At 40.8% G+C, this 22278-nt stretch overlaps 3 protein-coding genes across 3 annotated transcripts; all 3 read right to left on the reverse strand.

Moving 5' to 3' along the window:
* Nucleotides 1-2944: 2944 nt before the first annotated feature.
* LOC117817391 (gastrotropin-like) lies at nucleotides 2945-4034 on the reverse strand. The gene is made up of 4 exons (XM_034690095.1): nucleotides 3892-4034; nucleotides 3626-3786; nucleotides 3408-3497; nucleotides 2945-3267 (listed from the first exon to the last, which is right to left on the reverse strand). Exons 1-4 carry the CDS (start codon nucleotides 3956-3958, stop codon nucleotides 3208-3210), a joined length of 378 nt encoding a protein of 125 aa, XP_034545986.1. The 5' UTR covers nucleotides 3959-4034; the 3' UTR covers nucleotides 2945-3207.
* Nucleotides 4035-7957: 3923 nt separating this feature from the next.
* On the reverse strand, nucleotides 7958-9088 carry LOC117817599 (trace amine-associated receptor 4-like). Its single transcript, XM_034690353.1, has one exon. The coding sequence runs from the start codon at nucleotides 9086-9088 to the stop codon at nucleotides 7958-7960; it is 1131 nt and encodes a 376-aa protein (XP_034546244.1).
* A 511-nt stretch (nucleotides 9089-9599) lies between these two features.
* On the reverse strand, nucleotides 9600-21650 carry LOC117816934 (alpha-1A adrenergic receptor-like). The gene is made up of 2 exons (XM_034689334.1): nucleotides 20295-21650; nucleotides 9600-10731 (listed from the first exon to the last, which is right to left on the reverse strand). The coding sequence occupies exons 1-2, from the start codon at nucleotides 21277-21279 to the stop codon at nucleotides 10175-10177; spliced, it is 1542 nt and encodes a 513-aa protein (XP_034545225.1). The 5' UTR covers nucleotides 21280-21650; the 3' UTR covers nucleotides 9600-10174.
* Nucleotides 21651-22278: the final 628 nt, after the last annotated feature.

Raw genomic sequence — 22278 nt, forward strand, 5'->3', positions numbered from 1 at the left:
CACACAAAGTTAGCATTCTGCGTTTGACAAATAAATGCAGCCTCTTCTGTGTCTTAACTCCGCCTGCACAGCTCAACTAAAGCGCTCTGTGTTAGTGGCGTTCTGATGTATGGGAATCTATTCAGTGTTGTGGTTCTCTCTCACACCACTGACATTATACTCTCTTTATATGGTAGAAATAGGTCCCCACTCTTGTGTCAAACAGTACAGTGCAGAGGACTGTGGAAGTATCTGAGCTTAGCTCTGTTCACTCAAAAACTACAGAACTTTTAAAAAATAAAGTTTTTAAAGAGTCTTTTTCCTTTGATTTAGAAATCTGTATTAAGCCACGAGCAAATTCCTCATCATATGTCACAGATCTTTAATTAGCATTAAGTTAAAAGAAAGATCAAAATGTAATCAGCTTGGCACATAGATCAAAGAGCTTTGAATGTTAGGCATGCTCTCTGGCACACGTCGTAATTTGTGCATTTTTAGAAAGAACCATTGGTTACAAAAGTCGAGTTTAGAAACTAAAAGGCTTTTTTTCTGGATCTCCATGTTACATTCCCCATGTGTAAATTAAGCTGGGGGTTGGAGGCGGGGGAGTGAGCCATCAGTGAGATAATGGATCATTGTCACAGTCTCCTGTAAGTTTTTGTATGTAAGGCTAAACAGGCAGGCTGCTGCTTCCTTTTATCTGGCCTCAGGGGAGAAAACAGAAGACCTTTGGGGTTTAGGAAGGGCTGCTCACCTTCTGTCTTAATCTAACCATACTTTAGTTTATCAGCAGGATTGTAGGGATTATAACCCTGAAATCAAGGCAGAGTCAAAACAAGAGAGACTTAAGTTTATCAAAGCGGGAACCAGGAGGGTGACCACAGACTTTTTTATGAATTCAACACTGAATTTGTGAGCTGCCTTGTTGCAGTTTTATTGACTTAATTTCATAAAATGTTACACCTAATGTATGTATATATTAGTATTAATCTCTCTTGTGCTCACCTTACACAGTGCACTGAAATAATTGAACTGATGATATATTGTATTCATTTGATTATACATTTTTGTGTTACAGTGGAAGAGTAGAAACATGCAGATTTGCCCTGGGAACAATTAACTTTAAGATGTGAGACTGTGTCTTTTTGTGGTGAAATGACAGTTTTCAAGAGAAATATTGAAAGAACAAATAAATGGTACAATCATAATGAGAAAAAAACAATGTCAGTATTTGATTTTCGGCCAATATAGTTGTAAAGTTTCCTAATGTCATCCAGTCCACAGGTTCTGATGTGTGATGTGACTTGGGGGTGTTAAAGAGTGTAGCCTATTCTTAATACTGTGGCCTATAAACTACTGTCACTTTTTGATGTGATCCTTAACCTACTTTAGTCTTTCAGGTGACAATGTCATCTGTTTTTGGAAACTCTGATATGAATTTTGGAGAATGATAAAATAACCAGGACATTTTTATTTTTGTTTATTTTTTTTCCATGACTAGAAAATTGGTCAACTGTTCAGGTTTTCCAAGATGCGTTGGAACCCTGTTTATCGTTAAATGTAAGGCCAAGTAGGCAGAGCAAGAGGATGAATGTCAGCACAGCTATGTTACAAAGCAATGTGTAGGGACACGAGCAGTTAAAGTCATTCAACATTTCTTCATTAAATGATGCTGACTGCTGACACAGCTTAAGATGTAAATCTGAATCATCAACATGGGAGGAGTCAGAAGTGTTTATTATTTTACAATATAAATAGATTTGTGCCTCATATGTTTGATAGATTTTGTGTGTGCATCTTTTCTAAAGTAGGAATAACTCTTATATTCAAATAAAAGCAGCATATCCCTCTCAAGTGTTTAATTGAGGAATGAGGGCGCCTCTTAGTGGTGACAATAGAGAAGTGCAGTTTGTGTAATTCAGCTCCTCTACACTCAGTGTGAAAAATAAACAGTTGAGTAGAAAGGTCTCTTATATTTGTGACCTGCTGAATGAGACGCTTTTAAAAATCAAACACACATTAATGGTAAATACGGTCCTCCCATGCTGGATCTAACTGTGTGGAACAGTTATCTGATGAACATTTTCTTAAATTTAAGCTGTCAGATTGGTTTTGTGTCATTGAAACCATTGTGAACTCTGCATTTTGAGTTAAACTATCCTGATCCAAAGTTACTATCCTCTTGGATGAGTTAAACGTGTTGATGAATTACAATTTCTTGAAACCTCAAAACAGAAGCTATTTTAGGTTACGCTTCACACCAGGTCGAATCATCCCATGTAACCAGTATATCCTTCTCTGGCCTTAAAATTCCACTTTCATCACTGATCACCAACCTCGGCATAAGATTTGACCCTCACCTGACTTTTGATGCCCACATCAGACACCTGTGCAAGAGCTATTTCTACCACCTCATACACTGCAATACTTTGTACATCCCTCACTCGCAACAAATTTAAAATAAGCATATATTTTTCATAAAACTGTAATATTTTTCAGTTTCAACATTTGATATGTTATTTTGTACTATGTTCAGTTAAATATAGGCTTTAAATAATTTGAAAACATCAAAATATGTTTTTTAACAACATATTACACAGTGTCCAGACTCTTTTGGAATTAAGGGTTAAATTATTATTAGTAGTAATAGATGCAGGATGTTTTATACAGTTAGATTAGTCCGTTTATTTTATCTTTATTCTTTTTATTTTTTGTTTTTAGAATAACTAAAGACACCAAGGAGCTGTATTTTGTGAGTGAGTCTTTGTTTTGTATTGTACTGGTTTGCTCAGGTGTTCATGTTTCACACCATTAAAACAAATTCAGGTCTAAGCTCGGTCTAAGGTGGAGACTTAAGTTTGGTCAATATTTGGTTCGTGGGCGTTGTGAGTTTTGAGGTTCTGATGTCATGAACAGTATCATAAACAAATACACAATTGTTCATTAATGACCCACAAAAACACAGTTCATGTTAAAGGGATTTTATTGGCTCAAACATGGACATTATAAGAGGAAAATAGTTCCATTCAGGTAGAGATACATTGCATTTTTTTTAACACTTCTGTAAAGTTATCAAATTCAGTCCAGGAAAGCAGAGACATGGTCCACTTTCCTCTTCACCAGGTGGCTACTCTGTTCTTTTTGCCTCAGTTATCAGAGCAACATTTACAGATGTGTTTTACCTCTTGCAGCCTCTCTACTATTGAAGCATGTTGAGTCCTGCAATCCTCAGATCCTCTTGCTTACTCTTTTTAAAGTCACACCCTTCTCTCCTGGAGTTATGCAATTCTAGCGGGTATATCGAGAAAGACACAAAAAAGAAAAAGAAGAGAAATATGGAAAGAGTTCAAATATTTCAATCAAAATATTTAGAAAGAATTTGACCCAGTGAGAACTTTCAGCATTATATGATGTGTTTCCTGTCTTACCATGATTAACTTGTCATCAATGATCTCTGCTGTGAATTGATACTTTGGAAACGGCACTGAAATCTTTCCACCTTCCAGAGTTACAAGAGCCTACAAGGACAAAGGTCTTTAATGTGAATGCTGAATCAGGCTGCTCACATGACACATCATGATCACATTGTGACACATTACAGTAGATCCTGTTTTCTAGAGTAGGTTTTTTCCTTCTTTAAACTCACACTGAATTTGGTGCCCGTCATTGTAGTCAGCTCACATTCCTTACCGGCACTGAACTTATTAGACCAGGTCCAGTTGGGAAGGCTTTGTGTCCAGATGAAGTCGTTCCCATTCTGAACCACATCTGTAGTCACCTTATGGTCCGTCTTTGCATTGAGCAGCCCTGTGAAGGAGCAAATTCCAAGCATAAAAAAACAGCTAAATATAAACAAATGACAAGTCGCATTTATCAATCTATGGCTCAGGAATCAACAAAAAAGTCAAATACCAATTACTGTCAGAAACTCCTCGTAGTTTTCTTGACTTTCCAACTCATATTTTCCGGTGAAAGACATTGTGGTAGAAGAGAAGAGACGGAGTGAGAAAAGAGTTTATTAGACACATACAAAAGAGGAGTGGCCTCCTTCAGATACTTCCTCTCTCTTTCATCCTCCCCTCACACAGCTCCACATGTGTGTGTGATTTTCAAGTATTTTTCCAGTGCAATTAGCTTCATTGCTACATAGTTGCTAGGCAAAGCGTCCAAACATGTCCCTGTTCCTGTCAGTGTCTGTTTTTTTCCCAGCACTTTACAAGTTTGAGCATGTGAGGTGTACTGAAGCAGTTCATTTCAATGTCACTCTTTGAGTCCAGGTCTTGGAAGCATTTTAAGCTGTAGGTTCTTCAGCACTGATGCATGCTCATAAAAATACATTCTTTAATCCATTACAGTACTCTCATATGTGGCTGAGCTAGAACACTTTGAAGTTTATGGCAAGCTATCATGTCAAAATTAAAAATTTGACATACCGTTATTTCTGATTTAAACCAACATCTCAAAAATGAAAATGATGTAGATACGTTCAGTGATGTATGGAGAAAAAATGATATTAAATAATATTTTGAAATCTTAATAAAAAAACTAAACTAGCATGCATTCCCAGGAACTCCCTCTATGTTTCAACAACTGTGTAAACTCCACAAACACTGTCACGTTCAACCAAAAGTCCCAGGACCTTTAAAAAGTACTACCCCCCAAGCAGGGGCTTTTCAGCAGGGAGATTATCTACCCCTGAACTAAATTTAGACCCTGGTTCCTCCTGTCAAAACGCACGTAGTTCAGGGGTAAAGTCCCTAGTTCTGGGGTAAAGTTCCTGCGGTCGGAAAATGCTTTATGACTTTGATCAAAACTGAGCATACAGGTGTCTTCTGGCCTGGACCCTCATTAAGCATGGTGTGATGGGGTCAGGGGTCAGATTGGAGCATGCATGGCTGCGATAAAAACTCTGATCTGTGAAACACTGCAATGAACATAATACGCCGTAGCAGTACACGGAAACAATAACGCCAGACACTCAACAGATCTGTGTCCAATCTGTTTTCACTCTGCTGTGGTTCGGCTTCGTGCGTACTCTTGTCAGTCAACAACCCAGATGTGTTTTCAAAATGCAGCAGGAACAGGACCGCTGAACAGCTGGAGTCACGAGATGTTTTCCCGCTGTAATTACGGAACCACTGTTTCCCACCTCCATGATGAGCATCTCTTCATCCATGTTGTCCATATTAGCCTCTGAAAACCTCTTACCTATTGATGTTTTGATTTTGTTTCGATGCCTGACTTCCTGTACCGCTCAATCTGCTTGTGCTGAGTGATGCATCGTGCTCGGGCATCTGGCAAAAATAGATGTCTGGTATCTGCTGCAGATGGCTCTGCATTGCTGGACCTGAAACGGAGTGGAACACAACTGAGCGGAGCCAGAGGAAGTAAACATCTTGACTAGAATGGACATCTATCTGCTCCAGTGCTGCGAAGGAGAGTTGACGGACCAAACACAGATCTGGTGGACTTCAGCCATAATGATTCCCCTCAGCAACTTTTGTTTTTCTTTCTGTATGGAACTTCAGCTTTTCTCTTGACATCGACTTTAGACTTTTTTTAGACAATTTTTTGATTTTCCAGCATTTCGACTCGAATAATAAAAAAAAAATGCATATTCACACCAGGCTAATCCAGTCCAGGATAATTAACAGAATACATTAGACGTTTTCTAAATTTTTTCAGGCCAAGCTTAAAAGGGAGCCAGTGTAATGGAAGGACCATGACAATGGTACACTCATTCGTGTTCAGAAGTTTTACCTGAGAGTCCAAGATTTTTGGGGAGCATACAGAGAATCACTGCTTATGAGATGGCCCCTCTCCTCTTTGTTCTCCCATAATCTGTGTTTACCTTAGTTTAAAATCAACATGCTGCTTGGTTGATACTTTGGCTTTTTGCAGTGATCTGTCAGTTCATGGGTTTTGAAGTTTTTTATTCATTTATTGTTTGTCCATACTTATATGTTTGTTTAGACCAATACATTTCAAATGATTAAACCATTTTGTACACTTATTTTGTGTCTTTTTATTTTGGCAATCATAGATAGAGTTAGGTTAACTTTTTGGAAGGGAAGTGAAGTTTATCTCTGTAAAATACTGCATCTGGTCTTTCTTTATCTAATTTGTATTGTTAAGCACTTGGATGTGATAAATGGAACACTTAATTAACAAAATAACATTTTATTCTCCGCTAAGAGGATCACTTAACGGTAAAAAAATAAAGTCACACTAATCTCATGGTATGAGCAACATTGAACCAATTTGGACAATTTTCTTGTGAGCAAATCTTTGTGTCTTGTTTGTTTACTGATACACTTTCCCTTTAAGCATTTGCCTTGACCAAACAATCTTTAAAGAATGTAGTGCCAATCCATAGATAAAAAAATGTGAAGCTCCTGTGATGAACTTTTGGTTTATGTCAATGTTAGTGCTCTTCTGTGGGTAATGCAGTAGATCTTACCTCTTGCTGATTTTGTCCTGTAATGTTTTCTAACAAAGGATCTCATTCTCCTTTCTTTTATCAGTCAAACCTGTCACTCACTGTGAATATTTGCAGTGGAACCAAGCTGCAATCTCTGGTCTTAAAATATGAAGCAAATATAGAAAGTTAAAAACTGTTGTTCATCAAGCATCTGTTTGAGGCTGGCTGCTGAAGCACCTGAAACCACACCCATTCCAAAAAGCCAATGTTTACAGCCTTTAGCTGTTAGCAATGAGGATAAAGGCCAGTCCCAGCTTCACCTCTGCCTCATACTTGACCAGTCATAACTTAGGTCGAGTCAGCATTTCCAATATGGCGAACACCAACGAAAGGCTTCAATCTCCTCTTTAGAAACAAATGGTTGATGTTACACAGACTACTTTCATATATCATACAGTCTGAGTGGAACATGTAGATTAAAGCTTTAACCCACTTTGTCTGACGTCACAAAAAATTCAATACAGAGAAAAAAAATATCCTGTTGCTTATTTTCTTGTTTGCTTGTGAAGCTCGTAAAGAGGCATCAGTATGAATTTCAATCTGTTTCATGACCATCCAAAACTCCTCATTGTAGCCTTAAAAAAAAGAAAAGCGAAATTTGGCTGCCGGCAGGAGGCAAGATTTCATTATGGCAGTGTGTTCCCCTGTTTTACTATAACTTACTATACTATGAACATACAACAATTGGAAACCAAATGACTCCCTTATACTACTATTCACACCCTAAAATACATGTTTGTGTAGAATCTGTAAAATGAGATTTATGGTAGAGATGAAATTAGAAAATTAAGAGGTTGGTGACATTACTCACAGAGTAAGCTACTCTGCATCATGTGCTTACATGGTGTTACAGTTCTGTTGTTTTTCCATCATGTCTTCATACAGACTTAAATAAACACACTTTTCACCAAAGTAGAAAAATAAAATGATTTGCAGATGCTTCTTATCAAAAATCCACACTAGTGTGAACTCTGTCTGATACCAGCTGTTCTCAGACTTTCTCAGACGTGCACCTCTAAGAGATGGAACTATGCTTTGTATGGTTGCTACCCTTGAATAGGAGTGATGATTACTCTTAAAAGCACAAATGATGAAATTTATTACATGCATATGTTTTTATCAAGGCCATATTTGAGAAAATAAAAGCTAAATCTAACATCAAATGGCCCAATCGCTTGTCTGAATAGTCCCTGGTGAGCTACTGTATGAGTTACAGTTTTTATTACAACTTATTCACACAGTTTTGAATCATTTACAGTAAAGGAATCATTGCAATCATGCTACTGTGCTAGGTTTACATAAACAACAAGTTAAAGGATATTTTGCTCTTTGACAGTTTACTCCAGCTGATAAAACACTTGAGTGATATCAGCTGTGAGTCAGAGCGAGGGAGGGTTATCTTGGGTGCTGAGACTACAAATGTTGCAGTCTGATGAAGGCATTTAAGTCTTATTATACACATCATATTGGTTGACATTATTAGACCTTACACAATGATCATCCTGAAATGGTTTCCAAGGTAACCACAGTATGCGCTTGCCTTCCAAAGGTCGAGGAATCCAAACCCGCTCGTAACTGGCGCCCTAAAGTCCCCCAGTCGAACATGGCTGCAAACACATGACCATAGTTCTTGTTAAATAAACCATAAAGGAAAGGATTTAGAGAAGAGTTGGCATATCCCAGCCACATTGAAGCCTCCAGGAGCAGAGGGCTGAGGCTGTAGCCTTTCAGAGGATGAATGATGTTCACACAGAAGAAAGGAAGCCAACAGAACAGGATGACCCCCATGATCAGACCCAGCGTCTTCACAGCTCTCCACTCCTTCTTCTTTAAAGAACATCTTTCCACATGAGCCTGAACTTGTCTGCTAGGGTCAGTCCTCATGGAGGTCTGATTCATCTGAAGCTGCCCAGTATGGTGATCAATTGCATGTATCCATCTCGCTTGTCTCTGGGCAGCCTTGAGGATTTTCCCATACGCAAACAGCATGAACCCCAAAGGAATAAAGAAGGATATCGCAGAGGTGGCAAATGCATAGGGGAGCTGAAACGTGGCCAGACAGGTCTGAGTTTCTAGTAATGTGCTGTTTGTTACCACAGTGCGAGCAGACTGCGTGTACATACCGAGGGACACACACAGGGCAGAGAAGACCAGTGGCAGAACCCAGCACAGCAGCAGCATTGCACCAACACGTCTGAAAGACATCCGGACAGGGTAGTGCAGAGGGTCACACACTGCTATGTATCGGTCCAGTGCCACACAGGTGAGATTAAAAATGGACGTTGTACAAAAGGTCATATCCAGAAAGAGGTGTGCTTGGCAGAAGCAGAGCCCAAAGTGCCACCTGTCAACGGAGCGGACTAAACTGAAAGGCATCACTAGCACAGCAACAAGGAAGTCTGCTACTGCCAGAGACACAATGAAAGCATTTGTAGGCGTACGGAGGCATTGGAAAAGTGCAAATGCAGCCATGATGAAGACATTCCCAATGATGGCGAAGATGGGGATTGGTAGGAGCAGGCACAGGACACAAACTCTACTAATGGTGCTGTGAAATGAAGCAGAATCAATGCCATCTTCAGTCAAGCTGTGGTTGTCTGAGGTGTTCGTTCTTGGTGTGGAAATCATGATGCTGCAAGAGCCAAGCCATCAGATACTTAATGTAAATCCAAGTAGTCCATCAAGAGCCATCATGTCTCAGTTGTTCATCTAAACCTGTCCTTGTTCTCTCGTTATGTGCAGCATGCATGTTGTCTACCATACTGTCAGTTTGAGTGTGTGCATATGTGCAGCATTGATCCATTGCCAAAACAAAGCCCTTTAGAAGTTAATGATTGACTAACATGTACCAGGAGTCAGTGGGCCATGAGTAAAGTGAGCTGGCAGGTATACAGAGCAAGATGTGTCAGAGCGTACCTGTAATCGAAGCTCCCTGTCTATTCTAGCAATAAACTCTCACCTTTATCACTGCTCAGTCAAGACGTCCCTCTGGATAACAGCTTCATGTTTACTCTCTACCACAGATGCTCTACAGTGTGCTGCCCTTTTATCAACACATTAACCTTTATTGTGAGGTGTAATGTTTCAAGTTCTTTATACATCTGGGGGACACAGTTAAAAAAAACAAAGGTTCCCTGAAGACAGTGTTTGAGCATCGTTCTAATTTTATTTTTATGTATCACATTTCTAATATTGATATTCAGAGCTTTTTGAACATCAAACACACAAAAAAAAGATATCTGATGATTGTGCGAACAGCAGATAAACCAGGCTATACTTATTTTCCACAACATACCGTTAAAATATCAAGTGACTGCAACAGAAAGGTGATCATTTGTCTTATCACACATTTTACATGAGAATCAGGATGTTCGTCATGTTCAGTCTTTTTACAGGGCAGACATAGATCGAAAGGAAGGCGACTTCTCTGAACTTTAAATCAAAATGCATGCAATGGTGACTTGCTGGTGAACAGTGGTTTTAATTACCATTGCAAGCCATTACTGTCCATAACAAAGAAAAATCTCCCTGTATTTCAACCACAGGTACAGCAACATAGGACAACATACCTCTGATACAGCAGCATAGTCAATCACCTCACATTGACCACTAATAACAATAGCAGTGATCATGGGACCATGTACAGTGGATGCAGCTAACCTGTGAATCCCACATTTTGTGTTTCATCTTAAATCCTGATAAGGAATGAACATGTCACACCTTGTCATCAGGCACAATGCTGTCTTTGCGGATCCCTGTTTTGTCTTTGTTATTCCTAAAAGAGAAAGAGAAAACCCTCCCGGTTGTCTCCTCAGCCGGTGTCCCTCCTCTTGACTCTCTTCTCGGAACCCCATGCTGGCAGTCTGCAGGACTGCCAGGCAGCAGGTTAGGAGTGGATGGAGTTGGAGTAGTTCCTCCCCAGATGTATAATGTTTCCCCTTCAGGACAAGTCGGGAGACTGTGGCTCAGGTAGCTGGGGCTCGGACTGGCGGATGAGGGCAGAGTACGCTGGCTGCCGTTCAAGCAGCTGGAGTTGTGATCCGCTGAGCCTTTTCGTGAGTGTCCAGAAGAGCTGAAGTTGGAGGAGCGGTAGTTGTATGCTCTCCGTTTACGCTGATGACACTGACATCTCAGGATGCGAATGAAGGCCAGCTTGAACTCGCGGCTGTAGCAGGGGTAAATTATGGGGTTCAGACAGCTGTTGAAGTAGCCCAACCAGAAGGTCACTTTGAAGAGAAGATCAGGTGGGCGCAAATTCACATTAAAAGACCCTGGAAATAGAGGAACAGAGACAGAGAGACAATAGACAGAAAATTATTGAAGCACTGAAATCTTTTTCTCTAATCATGCCTTACTATGAGCCATGAGATTTTAGACTAACACATTCTACAGCAATGTAGTAAATGTTTTTTTTCACTGTAGATCTATCTGTTTTGGCAGTTTTTTTGGGCTTCTATCCCTAGATGGAAGTGGGCAGGGCTCCCTTAAAAGTGGTGATGTCATCCATTTAAGTATGACAGTTAAGGATTTTGTTGCCTAAGTTGCCAGCAATACAATCTTCTCAAATCAAGGTTTTGCAATTATTATAAACATAGAACATCTCTCAAATAGTTGTCTTAACTGCAAAAGTCACAATAGGCTATGTTAGCAATAAACCAAGAACTACATCATTACTGTTTGCTAGTTTACATTACTTTTAGCCAGGAAGTGACCGCTGTATATGACTTAAAAAGTTGACACAACAAAACAGGAATTTTAGCAACAGAGGTAGAAACTACAATTAGCTTTCGCCAACAACTCACTGATTGTCTTTTGGAAAGTGGTGAAATTATTAATCTGCCAAATTCCCCATGCGGTGTGTATGATTTGTAAGCCAGGAATAGAGAAGTTTACCAGCAAGCTTCCACCATCTTAGAAAAATAGCCACAGTGAAACAAGGTGAATGTAGTTTTATGGAGTTGTATCTAGTTTTATGGAAAGACATTAAACCTGCTAAAGAATAAAATAACTGATATAGTTGGAAATGCAATAATTCAGATATGTATAACTGAGTGATGACAGCAGGGCAAAGTTTTTCTCAGATTTACATTTTATATCTCTCTCTGGCAAAGGTGTCAGAAGTAAATAAGAGTAACAAGGCTATTTTTAAAATGTAAGGAGTAGAAAGTACAGATAATTGCGTGAAAATGTAAGGAGTAGAAGTAAAAAGTCGTCTGAAAAAGAATTACTCAAGTAAAGTATAGATACCCCAAATTTCTACTTAAGTAAGGTAACGAAGTATTTGTACTTCGTTACTTGACACCTCTGCTCTCTGCCAGAATCATAATGTTCCCTTATGCTAACACAAGGCCGGAAATGTAGTTTTACACACTCTCCTGCAATGCCTCAAATATTACTGATATGTAAAAGCTGGATTTGGATGAAATAATGAAGAAACAGTATTAATAGAGTGTATTGCCACACTAGCTAGTATGAGATATGTCAGAGGAGCAATATCCATGAGTATAGACCCTTTAAATTTGATGTTCCTGTCTGTCAGTGCAGGTATTAACCAGCAGGTGGCAGCATAGTTAAGGAATAAAACAGGGGTTTTCAGTCAGACTGTCTGCAGACAGGGTATGAAATAAGAGAGCTGCAGACCAGAAAGGGCAGCCAGTTCCACATGTTATTTATCATTTAATATAAACCTTGTGTTGGCTTTTCAAAAAATGATCCAGCCTCTCTATCACAGTTCATCTCTGAAGGACTTTATAAAAACACAGATTGTATGGGTTGACCCTGAACTCCATTTCAGATAAATACTCTGAGCAGGAGAGGCACTCTTCGACCAACTGGAAGATATCTAAGGTGAAATGAAATGGCACCTTCTCCCTGAGAGGTTAGGGAGGTCAGACATCCACAACAGTCCTCCTTTTTCAAATATACCTGGAGACGTGTCTGGGAGAGTCTAGTCTATGCAAAGTTCTACTGAAGTTGTGTGTGTTACGTAGGCATTTGAGGAGGTTCATTGTCACTTGTTAAACTCCAATCCTAATGATGGGAACAGCAACATTACATAAGCTTCCTAAGCAGGGTTGTCAAGTATGCTAATGTGAGAGTTCGGCCTGTGTTAAAATGCATTAATTTACCCTTGGGCTGCCATTCTTCCTCATGCTTAAAAAGAGGAAGAATATCTAGCGAGCTAATGAGGTGAGAGGGGGAAGCCTGAAGATAAAAACAGGGAATTAATAAGCACAGCAAGTGTGAGATTAGTGTGAAAGAAAAGACAGACTTTGTGTGAATGTGTGTGTGGGCAGATGTGAGCAAAGCTGTTTCTTTGCACCAACCCACAGTCTTAAATTAATATCACATTCCTGGAGAGACCGAGGATGCACTATAATCTCAGGCTGTCAAGTGTGAAATTACCTCTGGTAAGATATTAGAGGCAGACAGACAGACACCTTAGCTTGCCTCTTCATGAATATCGGATCAACAGCTTTAACAATTATTTTAAGCGGTACAAGGTACATTACATAGTACAGAGCCAAAGGGTGAAATGTATCATTGGTTACAAATCATGATTACAGCCCAGGGGGAGTTGTGTCCACTTAATGAGCTAAAAATAGTAAAAATAGAAAACATCCCACACTGCTTTGGTTTCATGCCAAATACACCTGTGTATATCAGTAACACAAATACACACACACACAAACACACACTCTGCTCCAGACACATTGTTAACCTGGCCCATAGTGATTGTGTAACCTGATCAGGGAAATGTCGCGCCCAACTTTAATTTAACTCAGTGGCTCCTAAATAGCAGCAACACAAACTGTGTTTGTGTGCGTTTTCTGTGTGTGTGTGTGTGTGTGTGTGTGTGTGTGTGTGTGTGTGTGTTGTGATAGAAGAGATGCAGTCTGTGTCTTGGCCTTCTGTACTGCAGATGAATGGATCTTGTCTTACTGGCTGGTATTTTCACATGCTATTTTTTGCTTCTTGACAGCCACTTAGATGAAATTGCATAACGTCAAGAGTTCTGTCTGTTATTAGGATACAGAGTGCTGTGGAAAGGAATTAAAATTGGTCAATCTTACATTTTTTTCTCTTCCTGTTTCTTTTGGATGCCAGAACTGACAACTACACAGCATGAGTAGTCCAAATCTGCGGTGTTTGTGGTCTAGCAGATTATAAATTTAGACGGTCGGGTCAAAGACAGATAGAGCACATCTTTTGGGTATTTTTGCATGATAAATGACTAGAATAATATCGTGTTAATCATTAAAGTTCATGTTAACTGAATGAACCAACTGCCTCTTTAAGCAGCAGATTATTACAAGTATACAAGTCATGTTAAGGTTATGTGAAGTTTACACACCTACATCCAAAATGTGCTACAGTACCTTTATCAGGTTTTAAAGCATTACTCAATTTCCATGTCATGCTTCTGTATAACTATGCTTCTGTTAAAATCCCACCAAAATCCTTTTAAAATTATGTAAAACAAAGAAAAAAGGGTAAGTTTTTCTGTCATTTTTTCTAGGCTATTGACAAAGCAGGACATTTTCATTCTTCCCATCATGTTCTGTTAAATAAAGATATCTTCCCTTTTCTTTCTTATTCTCGAACGTACCACTCACTGTGAGATCCGTCAGGAAAATCTGCAAAGGCAAAAAAGGGAGCACACTCAAACAATAAACTCCCATCAGGTGCACAACCGCACAAAGACAAAAAGCGAACATACTAAATGTCCTTTCACGAGTTTTGATCCAGACAGAGCAGGGTAACACAGTAACACAGTAGACACAGTTCTGAAACACACGCTACATACAATACGATATGATAGGATACAATACAATAAGATGTGATACGATCAAGCGGCAGCCTCCGGTCTCAAACTATGAAGCCCATGCGGAAGTGTTATAAACTACAATTCATCAAGAATCCGCTTGAGGCTGGCTGCAGGAACATCGGAAACCACATAGACACCAATTCAAAAATGACGATCTTTGCAGCATTAATAAACTTGTTTACAGCCTGGTTCTAAAAACGGCTTGGCTCTACGTAGCTGATCTCTCTATCGGCACACACTGTACGGGGGTGAATTATTTCTAACGTGACGGTTCAGAATATATTAAGATTACGAGTTTTTGCCCAAATAAGAACATGACTGACTTGACTCCCGGACGGGAACACATAGCTGTTGGCTAGGAGGCTCAAACTCCGCCTCTATACGTTACACTCTGCCTGGTTGAGTTCCGCATTTCCAATATGGCTGCCGCCGTCGATTGGCTTCAAAACAGCGTTCAGGAACGGATGGGCGATGTCACGCACTACGTCCATTATTTATACAGTCTATGGACACGATACGATACTTTATGATATGATACTTTACGATACGATACTTAACAATACAACGCTGCACATGGCAGCAGACTGCCATTCAATGCCATAAGATATAATGCCATACAATGAGATACAATAAAGTAGGAAACAATATGATACAACACAATAAGATTTGATATGATTTCATACCATACAATGTGATATTATGTGATATGATACAATACAGAGTGATATGGTGCAATATGATGAGATACTACAAGACTTGATGAAATATGATGCGATGCAAAAGGAAAAGATATCTTATGATACTCATGTTTTTCATTTATTTTGAGAAAGATAGATGGTGTGACAGATTTGATGAGAAAACACAGCTTTGTAATCTCTCACACTCAAATCTCTTGGTTAAGTCATTCATTGTTAAAAGCTTAAAGAGGAAATATTTGAAAAAAAAAATTGCCTTTCATTGAACATAAGCACATTTGTGAGGCATGTACAACAATTGGGCTCTTCCTGACTCCCAGGAAGACCAAAAGGTGGGAAGCTGCCACCATGTTTTTGTATGTCCTTTCTACACAAACTGAAGATTAAAGTGAAGGAAACACAGACAGAAATGTGGTTGACAACAGGCCTTCCTGCAGCCAAATACGGTACATGCTTGAATGTTTAACTTTTTTGTGGACATGTTCCATTTTTGTACCTCGACGAGTGTTTATGTTGAAAAGCTGTAGTACAAACAGCAGAGGATGCTGGGACTTAACTGCTAGACAATAGCGTAAAGATAACAATGAGAGGGATACTTGAGCTTTTGTTGCTCTGTCGTAAAAAGAAAAAAGTTTTGCACCTCCTTCCTCCGGACAGACACGCAGTAACATACACACATACATACACACATCTCACCATGAAACACAGGAACGTCTTGACAAAACAAGGCATCCTGTTATTCTCACTAATTGGAAGAAGTGATGGCTACTCTGTGCCATGTAGAGCGCATGCACACACACACACACACACACACACACACACACACACACACACACACACACACACACACACACACACACACACACACACACACACAATCTGTTCTCTTAAACCTCACACATCCTGTTTCATAACACACCCATAAATATGATTAATTTGTTCTGATCTGAGAGGACAGAGGTGTTATTGCCCTTGCAGATTGCTTTCTATAAAACCATAGCATGAAGCTCTTTTTGGAAAATGGGGTTGACATCCGAGGGGGCCCCACTTTCACCCCCTCTGCCCTCTGGCCCCTCCTGTTCAGCACTGCCACCTCCTTTAGCCTTCATCGCTCTGACACTTAGCACTGTCATTACTTTAGCCCTTCAAAAAACATCTCAATTACCCCCTGTGCACATGGACCGGACAGCTCGTGTGATTAACCAAAACCAAACCCCACATGTGTTCGACGCACAGTCTCTCCTCCAAAAACACTACAAAGAAACAATTGGTTGACACTTCAGAGTGTTGGTTTCTCTTACACATGGCCTCAGTGCTTGCACCAGTTTATAAATGCGAGGCCTTCACAGGACGTTAGTGCCTGCTCTGGGTGTTAAAGAGCCGGGGGACAATGTGGGCTGTGAAATAACACAAGTCGAGGACTGGTGATTTCTCTTCCTCTGAGGCTAGAGTAGAGAACAAGAGGAAAACTCTTGTAAAAAAAACCTAAATAAAATTCCCAACAGTTTGTAGAAGTTAAAAAAACTCAGTTTTTACACTTTAAGTTGATGATGTAGTGTTGAGAACATTTCTTTGTGTATGATTCCTTATCCTAGGTTAGCTTTGTTGCACATGTTTTCTCTTAAATACAACTGGAATGATTGACAACCAGTCAATGAAAAGTAATAGATTGTCCATAAGTTGTTATCATCAATTCACTGTTATTATTTGAGCAGACTTTGGAAGCATTCACTGCATAGTATCAGCTACTGAAATGGGAGGATAAAATAAAAGTAACAGAGTATTTCTAACTGTTGGTCAAATTTTAAAAAAGCAAAAGCAAGAGCAGCACATTTAGCATTCAAACTTCTCTCTGACATTACATTGCTTTTAATCAGGAAAACAAGCACAATCATGCATTAAATGAAGTTAGTTATAGCCTTCTCTTTATCTTTACACGCATCATCTTGAATTTTATTCTTCAGCTGTATCTGTAGGTGTAACTGCTGATGATGCAGCTTGTTTGCTTTTGGTGTTTCAAGGTAAGTCTGATCTACTCTTTTTAAAGACTATCATGCTTTTGTGAATCTAATACATTATTTGGGCATTTGTAAAGCTCTTGGGAGGAGTTTTCCTGCATATGAACAGATTTAAATGAAGCCACCGAATAACCAACAAAAGCAAAGAAGACCATACCAATTTAGAGAGGCTGTGATTCAGTGTCTGAAACTGCTGTCAGTGGAAGTAAATGACTGCATGCTGCCAAACAACATTTTTTTTCAAGCAAAGACTTTGGATGAGCAATGTATTTTACTGATAAAGAAAGCATGATTCATTTTTGTTCCATTTCTTTTGGAAAAACACTTTTAACAGGAAGATAAGATGTATCGCTTTGTCCACAAGGGGTGCTCCAAAAATCAACAACAGTTCCTCATTGGAGCTTTAATATGTGTTTCAATTAAAAGAATAAGAATACGAATAAGAAGTAAATAATGGATTAATTACGAGTTAATTCAAATGCTATATAACGCAAAGTGATACACTGTTTGGGAAAAATATATAAATAGCCTGTTAAAAAAATTCAAACACACACACACACACACACACACACACACACACACACACCACACACACACTCACACACACACACACACACACAGCATACAGTTAGTATGAAAGACACTTCAAGTTTGGAAACATCTCCAACAAGCAATCCCCATGATCTGCTCTGTGTGAACATAGTTAGAGTGCTCATCATGCTGATGGAACAGAGGCCTGCTGCTGGAATGAGTGTAGATTAGCAGATAACTGAGTGCCATTGAAGATGTTGTATGAAAAGATCAAATTGCGTCATAAACTAACAGATACTATATAATTCAGTCACATTAGTTGCTATGATTGGATCTGATTTCGTTGAAAGTGCTTTTGGTAATTTCAACATTACAGTGTTATTTTATTCCTGATACAACACAAGACTTTGTAACCAAGAAAATTCAGTCCAAGGATGCCTGTCTGGGAAAACACTAACTGAAAACCTTTGAAGAAATGTTTATAATGCTGAAGGTTGTGTGCCTTACCTTGCTCTGAGTTAAAAGGAGAAACTGTGAAAAGGCTGACTAAAAAGTCTGGGAGTTGCTTGTTTACTGTTTACACTCAAAAACAAAAACATGGTATTTGAAGAATCTCAATGAGATCAGATTTGATCAGCCTTAAAGGAGAGGGTTCACATATTTCTGCGTGAGCTCTCAGGTTGACACTTTAGGGGTCAAAGTTCATGCTCTTGAGAGCTGCCTCAGTTTCATCTCTGCATGCGATTTAATTCTCCAAACATCAGCGCTGATAGAGAACAGAGAAACAGCTGCAAACACACTGACATAATCACTCAAAACACACATGAACATGCTTCCATACATGTACATATTTTTCAGCACAACCCCTGCTCTCTCCCCACCTCCACACACACACACACACACACACACACACACACACACACACACACAAGCACGCACGCACATACGTACGCACGCACGCACGCACGCACCGACGCACGCACGCACCCACACACACACACACACACACACACACACACACACACACACACACACACACACACACACACACACACGCACACACAAATACTCAAAAACACACACTCTGGCCTGCCTCCAATGCCACCACAGCAAACAAGAAAGCCCCCCACATACGTTACACTCAGTGACAACGAGTAGAGGAAGGAGCAGGGTAATAACAAGTGTGAGACAGGAAATCCCTCACTGTGGGTGGAGGCTAATGAACACTTGGGGAGCAACACGCTGTCCGATCACGAATACAGTGTCTAAGTTCAGACTAAAGTCACACAAGAGATCCCTTTAAGAAACGGGATATTCAGGAAGACTTCACCTGCATGTCCTGCTTTGACCCATAGTTGATGCATTATGTGTTGACCATCTACATAAAGCTACTGGACTTGTTTGTATGCTGTCCCATCATGCTTTTCCGAGGTTGCAGGTGCTTTGTTATGAGTTATCAGTATGCTGCACCAGAGAAATGTAGCCTTAGGGGTGGGTTTCTTGGCAGTTTGTTGATTAGAGCTACATAAACAGGCCCCTCCTGAACCTCAGAAGCTGCTCTCTGAAGCATCTCACATCTGAAAATCACAACTTTGGAAAACTACATTAGTTATTTGCTTTGGGTAACGCCTCCAGGCAGAATAATCCTGGCCATGTGACAGTGCATAGTGATCCTGCTCTGGTAAGTGATGTGTGAGTGCCTGTGTGTGTATCCATGTGAGGATGTGATGCGCTGCAGGTGAAGCCAGGGGCATAAACATATTCCCATATGACCACACTAATGTATGCACACAGGAACATCCTCACACACAAACACACACTCGCATATGAACATAAAATTAAGGAAACGGTGATCTAACTGACATCAGTTTGACTCTGTTTATCCAAACTACATCCCTGTATAAATGTTTTCCTTAACTTCCTCCATGAAGCAGAGCTGGTGTCATGAGCATTTCACTGCAGCATAGAATGTTTAATTTCTTCTGCAGTTTTTTTCAGCTAGCCCTGACAGGGTGGGTGTTGAATGCTTAGTGGCATCAGGGGGCCCTAGCAGGACACAGGCGTCACAAACAGCTGACCTGTGCAGGAGGAGGAAGAGGCCAGCTACTCCTCATTTGGCACACTCCTGGAGTGGATTTGTTGCTATAGCAGATTAAGTGAGATTCAGGGAATGAAGCATAGATAACACTAATCATGTTTGGAAAAACTTGAGGAAAATTATTTCTCAGTGTAATAAAATCATCCCAAATTTAGACAGCTTATGTGCTGCTTTGGTGTTGCAGTGAGGGGCAAAAGAACTGAGCAGAATTGGAAAATGACTATGATGCAAACTCAAAGAATTAGTCAGACGCTGTGAAGTCAGATGAATAATAATAACGATGCATCCCAGTTTATCCACCATTTATTGAGTGCTGCCATGAAATATTGGCTGTGTTATGTGTATTCTTGCAGCGTGAAATGACCCCTACAGTATATCAAAGCCCACTCAGGTTTAGTAACAGATCGGTGCAGCAAATGCTGCCCTGGAGACGTTCCCAGTGCCAGCTATATATGATTTAAGGCCTGCAGCAGCCCTTTTAGTGCACATGTTTATCTTTATACATAGACATCAAATTGAGTGGAATATCTTTCATAATCCAATAAAATTTCACGTAGTCTTTAAATTGGATAAGCCTATGAGGGAAACACGTGGGGTTAGTATCTCTGTAAATGGCTCAGCACGCGTTTCATTAAGAAAGTAAAACAAGACCTATTTGACCTACCTATGGGCAAGGCGAGAAAGAAGGGCAGCCAACAGAGCGTAAACATGCCGACCACAACTCCCAAAGTTTTAGCCGCTTTCTTCTCCCGGGAGAATTTCAGAAGTTTCACCGTGAGAGAACTCCTCGCTTGGTGCGCGCGGCCCTTGCCGACTGCTGCGCCTGAGCTGGTGGACTCCTCTTGCACTTGAGATCCCTTGTGGATCCTGAGGGTCAGCTCCCCGGAGTTCATCCTCTCGCGCATCACACCTGCCTCCAGGTTCTTAGTGGTCCGTTTGGCGACTATGTACACCCGGCAGTACATGGCCAGGATAACCACGAGAGGGATGTAGAAGGAGCCGAGGGAGGAGAAGAGTACGTAAAACGGCTCCTCGGTGATGGGGCACACCGTGTCGTCCGGCGACGGCGGCTGCTTCCACCCGAACAGAGGCCCGATGGAGATGACCACAGACAGCACCCACACCCCCAGCATGGCCAGCAGAGCCCGCTTCTCCGTCACAATGCCCGGGTACTGCAGCGGGTGGCTCACTCCAATGAAGCGGTCGATGGATATTACGCACAGGCTCATGATGGACGCGGTGCAGCACAACACATCCACCGCCGCCCAGATGTCACAGAAGATCCTTCCAAACACCCAGTAGTCTAGGATCTCCAGGGTGGCGGACACTGGTAGCACTGTGGTGCTAAGCAGAAGGTCGGCGATGGCCAGGTTGATGATGAAGTAGTTGGTCGGGGTGCGCAGGTGCCTGTTGCACACAACCGAGAGGATAACGAGGATGTTGCCCACGATCGCGAACAAGATAAAAGCCCCCAGTACCAATCCGAGCGGAATAGCCCGAGAGAGGTCCACCACGCTAGGCTGCGTGTGGTTCCCCCCGCTGGAGCTGATGTTGGTGAAGTTGACCTGTGAAAGCGCGCCCGGATTCCCCTCCAGTTCCGAGGAACCATTTTTCCACAAGTTTGTGACATTGTTAGTGCTCACACTCATTTTGACTCAAGAGGTCCTCCATAGCAGGCTTCAGATCACTTGGAACTCGCGAAAAGATGTTTTTCTACACATAAATAAACTGTATGAGTTGTCCAAGTCTACATGGTTTATCTGTGTGATCCAGATTTCGTCTCCAAGTCGGCGCTGAGGCGTTTAATCAGAGTGAACCGCTCAGTGCAGTCTCCATGCAGTCCTTCTTCCTGCGCTCTCCTGAGGGCTCAGCGGAGAAGTGAGGGAGGGCAGCAGTCCTCTCCTGCGTCCCTGCACCACACACTCTGCCATGCACTGGCCAGACATACCTAAACACAGCCCGTGAAGCGCGCATGACGCAACAGTACATGGAGAGCCGTGACTCCAGGGCACATCATTTATTTGAGCTTAACATGAATGGAACAGAGATTTACGCGTTTTGGGGAGAGAGGCTCCTCTGTGGTTGTGTTTGTTTTTTTCTCTCTGTGGGAGGGGGCTTTACTCGACAATTAAAAGTGAAAGACTTTGATGCGAAATTGACTTTTATTTATATGTCAGCTGCTATTTTGCAATCCCGGAAAAGCCTACTTTGCTGTAATGGCACAAGAAAAACAAGAATGAACAAACACACTAGCCGTGTTTGAGATCCGCTTCCACTAATGTGTGGTTCTCAGATTTAGGATGACACAAAGATCCTAAAGGTCTGACTAGTTGTGTTTAAAAGTAGATAGCTAAATCTCACTTGAACCCCCTCTAATGTAACAGGTGGCCATTTCTCCTAAAATATGCTCCTATTTTGGTCAAACGCAGGGGTTTCTCATTTTGGGTTCAGCGAGTTAGTGAGTTCAGACCCATTCACATTCCTTCAAGGTTCCTCCTCTTTAAGTGCTTTTTCACTTGTCATGATGTAAAACTGGTGGAAGATGGATACCCTAGTTTTCTTTTAGGTTCAGTGTAACAAAAGGTTCCATCTTACACAAAGGCTTTAAAGCTCTTTGAAGATGTGTTTTATCAACTGGGCTACATCTT

The sequence above is a fragment of the Notolabrus celidotus genome, chromosome 8 (genome assembly GCF_009762535.1).
Source record: "Notolabrus celidotus isolate fNotCel1 chromosome 8, fNotCel1.pri, whole genome shotgun sequence".
NCBI classification, from domain to species: Eukaryota; Metazoa; Chordata; class Actinopteri; order Labriformes; family Labridae; genus Notolabrus; species Notolabrus celidotus.